Source organism: Phalaenopsis equestris, unplaced genomic scaffold, assembly GCF_001263595.1.
Source record: "Phalaenopsis equestris unplaced genomic scaffold, ASM126359v1 Scaffold000094, whole genome shotgun sequence".
NCBI lineage: Eukaryota > Viridiplantae > Streptophyta > Magnoliopsida > Asparagales > Orchidaceae > Phalaenopsis > Phalaenopsis equestris.
Window position 1 is genome coordinate 6,699,675 of NW_018164536.1, and position 8,189 is coordinate 6,707,863.

At 33.0% G+C, this 8,189-nt stretch overlaps 1 protein-coding gene across 1 annotated transcript; it reads left to right on the plus strand.

The window, feature by feature from the left end:
- The first annotated feature begins 1,241 nt into the window (after nucleotides 1-1,241).
- Nucleotides 1,242-7,671, plus strand: LOC110020285 (FHA domain-containing protein FHA2-like). Its single transcript, XM_020718336.1, has 3 exons — nucleotides 1,242-1,910; nucleotides 5,871-6,028; nucleotides 7,387-7,671. The coding sequence occupies exons 1-3, from the start codon at nucleotides 1,343-1,345 to the stop codon at nucleotides 7,594-7,596; spliced, it is 936 nt and encodes a 311-aa protein (XP_020573995.1). The 5' UTR covers nucleotides 1,242-1,342; the 3' UTR covers nucleotides 7,597-7,671.
- Nucleotides 7,672-8,189: the final 518 nt, after the last annotated feature.

Genomic DNA, 8,189 nt, shown 5'->3' on the forward strand with positions numbered 1-8,189 from the left:
CTCTATGAATCCCAAATTGGTTTCAATAGTCTCACACATCTTAATTAGAGCCATAGATAAGGATTTCTTTAGGTGCAAATGTGCAAACTACTCTATAGAGAAGTATCATTATATCGCCTATCAATCAATCTCCTTTGGTCACTTCTTTTCCCCGACCAAACTAAATTAATTTTCAAGTCCTTGTACTTCCTATGATATCAAAGTCATGGAACTCTTTTAGGAAACAATCCACATTTGTCCTCTGAAAGTTAGAATTTGTAGACCAAGAAAGAGCCTCTATCTGCACCGTGAGAATGATGATAATAGTTAAAATGGGTTGATGTGTGATGTCCTCTACTCTTCCAACATCTTCTTCAGCTTCATTGGTTGTCAACAACAGCTCCCAGTTGATCTCTTATGGCTCGTAATATGGAAAGTGCTCCAACATCATCTAGAGGAAGGTCATGCATCTCTCTTGATTGACAGGTGGGATCCATGGAGTCGAGCTTGAGACTATGACAATAAACATTTTTTTTTAATATTTCAAGAGGGTAAAACTGATACTTCAGAAGAGATAAAAAAGCAAATTGCCCCACAACCTTCTTGGGTCCGCCCCTGTTCTTGTTTCATTCAGATGACATGTATGGTATATGCATATGGTTCAGGTGCTAAATACATAAATAAAGATTTTTTCCATGACATGCCTGTTAAAACCCCTAAATTATTTATATAATACTTCACGTGACTGATTTTTTGGTTAAAAAAAAAATATAGAGATTAAACACATATAAATAAAGCTAATAATATGAATTAATACTTCACGTGACTGATTTTTTGGTTAAAAAAATATAGAGATTAAACTCATATAAATAAAGATAATAATATGAATTTTTTTGTGACTAACATCTTATTTTGATTATTACTATATTTTTATAAAAATCAACAAACAAAAAAAAAATAAAAATACATTTCCTTTTATTCAATAACTTAACTAAATTAGCTGTCATCTAAATTTGATAAAAGAAAAAAATAATGAGAATACTTTTACTTAATTTTCATAAATAATATTTGTTATTATGTTTTTTTTAATATAAATATAATATGAATTATAATTGCTAGGTTTATAGTATCTTTGTCGGCTAGGATAGATTTTTTATTTGGTTTTAAGATTACTCCAATTTAAAATTATTCCTCCATGCTTCTCATTGACAGTTATAACTGTCCATCGCCGTTCCCAGATCTTAACGGCGTCATTCCCCCGGTGCTCTTCCCAGCACTCTTCCACCCGAAGGAAACGGCGCGCGGTTAAGAAAAGCCCCACGCCTCCTCCTCCTCTCGGTTTCTCTCCTCTTTCTCCGCCACCATGGCGTCTTCCTCTGGCTCCAGTGGCGGCAGAGAAGACCCCGAGGTAGGATTCGCGAAGTTACAGGGAGAGGATTTCGAATACTACATGCAGACATATTCGATCGTTCTAGGGCGGAACAGCAAGCGCTCGGAGGTGGATGTAGACCTAGCGATCCTCGGCGGCGGCATGAGCATATCTCGCAAGCACGCACGCATCTTCTACGATTTTACTCGCCGGAGATTCGCCCTCGAGGTTCTTGGGAAGAACGGATGCTTGGTTGAAGGCGTCCTCCACTTGCCCGGCACGGCGCCGGTCAAGCTTGATTCGCAGGATCTTCTTCAGATCGGGGATAAGAAGTTCTATTTCTTACTTCCTAGTCGTTCTTTGTTCGCGTCCTCCACTGTGCCTCGGCACCAGGTTGCGGTTCCAATGCATATGCCCCAGTCGGCGCAGTTGATTTCTAGGGGAGAGGAACCGACCTATTGGCGTGGAGACGGTGATGATGGTGAGGAGAGGTATGAAGAGGAAGAGGAGGGGGTTTTGCAGAGAATTAGGAGAGATGCAAGGGATGTGTATCGAGCATCAGGTAAAATTGGTGCCTGAAACCATATTCTTTATTTGAAACATGATGTTTTTTGATAGTTGCATTTCTTACTTAAACTGGTTTGGCGGTTCTATTGGAATTGTTTGTCTTAGATGCGTGCATAAATTTGTTCTGATTCTGATGCTCTGCTGAATTACATGCAAGTATCAGGTTTAAGGATCCACTATGAGTGAATTATCCTAATTGTTCACTTGTATGTTGTAGCACTTCTGATTTTAATCCCGTTTCTTAGTTGGCCTTCTACTCTTCTGCTATATTTTATAGTTATACACGGCTTGTTGCATTCTAAATTCAATTTTCAACTTTTTTTTATTTCCATGTCTGATCTTATATTCCGGGCCTTTATATTATTATTTTACTTTCTATTTAGTTTCTTATGTCAGTCTACAGAACCCCCTTTTTAATAATTTAATAATTTTGCTTAAATTTATTTGATCTCACCAAATGGATTTACTATCTTGAGTTTGTAAGATTTTGGCTTTCTTCGTTGATAATAGTTTCCACCCATCGTTACTCTCATGGCTTCACAATGCAATAGAAAATACACTGACCAATGTACTCAATTGCGATGATATGGTGGATTCAGAAGGATGGTTAGGTTGGCTTTATTATATGATATTGTTTAAGTGCTTAGGTACAGATTTAGCTTTCCTCCTAGGATGAATATCTGATTTCCTTTCATCTTGTCATGGAGATTATACGGCTGTGGGTTTCTCTAATACGAAAGAGAACTCAATAAAGATCCAAGCTATTCCAATTACCTGAGAACATACTTGGCAAATCAAACATAAAAATATTTGACCAAAACCCAACTCGGCTGGAACCCACCTAATGCAAACCTAAATCGTCTAGCCCATTTAATTATTATATGGATCATACAATATTTTTTATCAACATAACTTAGTTAACCCGAACTGTGCTAGCTTAACCCAAACGTGAACAGTTATCTGGTTAATGTAGATCAACAAGATATGTATCTTTTTTTTTACGTGCTATCAGCATAGTACCCAGGGTCATATGGGCACCATATTGTGAAACTCTTACATATTCTCATCATTATCCTATCTTGTACATCTTGAACTCTTACAATGTTTAGGGTTTAACATCAACAAAATGAAAGTTTCCATAACCTCCCCCAGAATAATTAGATATAAAGTCTTTATATGGTGTTTAATGAAAAGACTCAATTATGTCCTGAATACGGAATTCAATAGAACTACCCACACTAAGGACTAATGCATTATAAATTTATTCACTTGCAACATTGACAGATTTCTCCAAGTTGAACTCTGTTCACCACTCCTCCATGGTTAATAAATTTCATTTTGGCCAATTTTTTCACATTGCCTGCACGCGTCACTACAAACTTTGATTTGCTTTTCTACTAATATGTAGTTCTATATTTACTGTTGTCTCTTTGTGCACTTCTTCATATACCTTTAAAATTTTGAGTAGAATTATAAGGATCTTTATTTGATTCTCATCTTCTGAAGTCCTCACTTAAGATCTTGTCATAAATATTTTACCTTTATAACTGTATAAACTGCTAATTTCCGTTACAGTTCCAACCCAGAACTTCATCATTGAATTTGACATAAAATAATTACAACTTATGATAAGATTGAACTTATTGTTATCTAACATTATTGATGTTCTTTCAACCATTTTGAGATTGAAAAGTTTTCTTATTTGTTGCTCAAGATTTCTTAAAAAATTCCAACAAAGCTTTCATCACACCAACAATGGCCTTCTCTTGCGATATGTTGAAGACAATATTTGTTTCGTTAGTGACTAATGCATAATTATTTTCATCTCTCTATCCAAATGTTCTCAGACTTCTTAGCTCCTGTTAGATGTAACTTTCTTTGGTGCAAGTAATCAGTGATCTGCATCCTCTACTCTGAAATCCTTTCAATTGAAACAATCAACCTTCACCCTCCCATCTTTATACGTTATTGCTTCAATTTTCTCGTTGACCCCAAAACTAGCCTAAATTTGATACCATTTATTGTGAAAAGCGCATGCTCAAGAGTAATGACAATCATAGAAATATGAAATTTAATACAATGATAGGCAAGAAAAAAAAGAAGTTAAGATTTACATGGTTCAACAACGTTTGTCCACAACTATAGAGAGAGATATTCATTCGACTAGATTGGAGATAAATACAAAATATCCACTCAAATATTTTTTTTTTATTTATCTAACTAATATTATTCCTTCTTTCCTCCATTCCCTTTCCAAATCTAAATATGCACTAGAAATTAAAAAAATTTGTTGCCTCTTATGTCATATTGCCTTGTTAGTCAATGGCCTTTATGATAGTAATATTCCTCTTGCAAAAAGGCCTTTAACTTGAAATAATCATCTCCAATTTTTTAGTCTTATTTAACATTCAATGAAGAAATTCCTTTGTCCTACACCAACTGAGATGACGATCAAACTCTAATCACTCTACTGGCCATATATCCATCCTCAACCCTTACGCCTAACTGAAAAAACAAAAAAAGATTGAGGGATGCCTTTCAACACCATGCAAACATTTCATTATATATTGTTTAAATGTGGGAATGATATTTTAAAGATTATATAGATAGCTTTAGGAGTGAGGAAACATACTTGTAGATATTAGGTGGATGGTTTTGAGATGGAAACATACTTGAAGAAGTTAGTGGAGTTTTCATAAATGAATGAAAAAAATAGGTATATTTTGACTTAGCAATCAAAGTTAATGAAAAAAATTAGGTTTTCCATCGAACAACAATTTTTGGGGATAAAGCAAATGGTTATGTTTTAGACCCATTTGTTATATTTATTTCTCAAGTCAAAATTTCATCTTGCCTTCTTTATTATTATAATTATTATTTTAGTTTCTCTAGTCTTGCCCTTACATACATTGAATGCACAAATTATAGGAGACACTTTTAGTGTGCATTTTTGTTCTTGATGTTGCCTGTATACCAACTCACTTCCATCATCATTTTTTGAAACGTCTACTTTTGGTAAATATAAGATGTTCTATTCGTTAGTTTTCGAAGAGACTACTATGCTCTTCCATATGTTTAGGACTTCAGTACCGATTGACATAAACATAGGAAATATACTTGTTTCTTTTCTGTTATAAAAGATACTTTTAGCAAGCTAATAGCTTTTTGATGAAAGACCCAAAAACATTGGTTCTGTTTGACATGTTAACATGGATTTAAGAGCGATACTTAAGTTTTCTCTGGTAATTTTGTGTTGTTGTATCACTCAATTTGTTGAGTGGAATTTCCTTTGATATCTAAAGTTAGGTCCAAGGTTCGAATCCTTTAAAAAAAATAAAAAAAATTTTATCCCGTGTTGTCAGAAATAGTCACCATTGCCCTCATATAAATGGCTGGTTTGTTCTACAAAGGCATTGCCCATGGTTTTCTAGCTATAGAGCTACAAGAGCCGTATAACTTTTTTTCTTTGCATGTTTTTTACATAAATCAAAACTGTGATATGCCATTTTTTTTTCCTAACCTCGCTTGTTTGGTTAATGACATTTATAGTTATTGATTGGCTAATTTTCAGAGCAGATTGGAAATTTTGTCATTACTTTGCATTTACATGACCTAATCCTGTTTTATTTATTCTAGCAGCTCGCTTTGATCTTCTAATTTATACCTCTCATTAAGATGTTTGCTTCCTGTAAAATTTTGTTAGTTATGAGTAATCATCTTTAGCTTTTTCTAAACTCCTTGGTGGTTATCTGAAATGCCATGTTTCTCACATTTATGCAATACTGAATTCAACGGGTAGCTTTCGTGCTTCTATTTTTTTTATAAGTATAATTTTTACAAAAATTGATGAAATGCATACAAAGAGCTAATGGCAAATATATGCCTTCCTTGTGAATGTTACCATCTTTACTTGCCACACATAAACTTATGAATGATATTTCTTTCCTGTTCTCAGCTGCAAATTCCTTGAAAAGGTCAAGAGCTAACAGAGAGGCAGACGACCATCAACTTATGCTGTTAGAAGAGAAAGATGTTCTCACTTCTGTGGCCTCCATACTGTCCTACACATGTCATCTTGGAGAATGGATGTCTCTGGCAAAACTCCATAATGAGGTCAGTTTTACACGAAACATTATAACACTCAGTTAGCCATCAGATAGAGCATCCAAGCATACTCTTTTTGGTATTCTCAAAGTAATATTAATCTAAGAGTAAAGTGTCAAAATAATCTCCTGCCTATTTACATGGAGCTATTTCAATCTTAAAATCTATCAAAATGTCAAATTATTCCCAATACTATTTTAATATGGGTTGAAATAATCCCCAAGTACTATATTAGCCTCCTTAAAAAGATTTCTGAAAACCAAATTGACATTTTTATAAACTTTCGGACTAAAATAAGCCCCAACAAGCATGCTTTTTTTGGTATTCTCAAGACTAATATTAAGCAAAACTTCTTAGATGTATAGCTCTTTTAATATACATATCAGTTGCTCATTCATTTTACTTCAGGTGAGACACCACTCTCAATTTTTTTGTAGTACACTTAGCAGTCTCCAAATGATTTGAATGATTGATAGACATGTTTAAAGTTTTTGGATGATAATAAAATGATTATAAGTTGTGGATGATAATAAACTTTATCTGATCATAATAACATTTTTAGAATTTCTGTCTTGACCGTTTTGCATAAGTTTTGCATAAGTCGAATTCTAGAAGTACATCATATTATCAAGCTAAGCATGAAATTGAGATGGTTTTTTTACCCCATTTTCTTTTTAAGATTTTTGGTGGGGAAGTGTATTTTATAACTAGTTATACTAGAGTTTGTCAATTATAAGAAGACTAATTTGACTTTATTTGTTGGAAAAAAAAATCTATAATATCCACAATAATTTTTATATGTTGTGCTTCTCTTACAATAGTTTCTCAACTAATTTCACATATGGCTACAACCATTTGAAATGCAGACCAAGTTTGCTTTTACCATTTGTTTTGTAAGATTTTTTTTTCTGATCACATCTTGTTGTATGCCAAAAAATAACTCGATTCAGGAAATTATGAATTTCGCTAGATTTCATTGTTAGAAAATACCATTGTCCATGGGTATTAATTTTTGGGACTAATTTTGCTTTTGTTTTTATTTTTTCTGTAATTTTTAAAAATGTTTATTAAATTTATTTTTCACATATTTTGATTTTCTATTTTTTAAATTAAATCAACTTGTTTTTCAAAATATTAAAAATAACTTTGCTTGCTTTAGGCTTTTTAAAAATAAGTTGATTTGTTTTTAATTTATCAGACATAATTTATTTTAATTAAAAAACAAAATAAAAACAGAATAAAAAATAGACAATGAAAGTGATCTCAAATGGCCCTTTCACAATGTTCTTAAATTGTATGAAAGTTTACAAAAGACGAAATTGTTTCTGTTCCTGAATTCTTGCTCTAATAAATTGATTTAATATCAGATGGTAGAACAGTATGGCAATCTATGGCATCACAGCAGGATCAGAAGATATTTAACTTCCGAAGATTGGCCTCAGCGAGAAACCACAGGAAGGCCATGGTATGGTCTATCGATGCTCCTGAGAAAATATCCGGAGCACTTTGTAATCAACACAAGAACAAAGGGAGGTGCGACTGTCGAGTTTGTTTCCATGGTTTCTCCCATCTCTTAGATTCATTCAATGCACCTTCCTTTTAATTTAAAGATTTTGAAAGTTATTTCATTTTTATTTATGAAAAATAATGTAGCTGAGCAATATTGCTCCTCCTTTTTTTTCTTAAAGAAGGAATTTGATCTCAAGAATTTATAATAATTTTCCAGCTCTTTAGCAAGTAAATTATAATTAATATTGTGCCGCCAGAATACCTTCATTATTTCGGCTTTATTAGTTTTGATGGTTAACATTCTTCTTTTAGCCAATGTCATTTAGTTTTCAATTCAAATTGATTGGATTTGGCAGTGAGGAGCTGTAGCAGTTGAATTCTGAAACACCTTTTAATTCTTATGTAGTCTCTTAGAAAAATTTGGCAGTTTGTGAAACTTCGATTCTTTTCAAATTGAAATGTTTTGACTTGTTGGATTTTCTGCCAGGTAGGGATTTGCTGCCAAACGTATGAAAAAAAATAAAAACTTAGGCATATCTCTTTCTCGTAGATTAGTACACTACAAATAATGGTAATGCAACATAATTTAGTGTTTATAAGGAAGCCAGATAAAAGGCATAATATAAATCATAAAAGATATTAATATAAATTATAATACAAA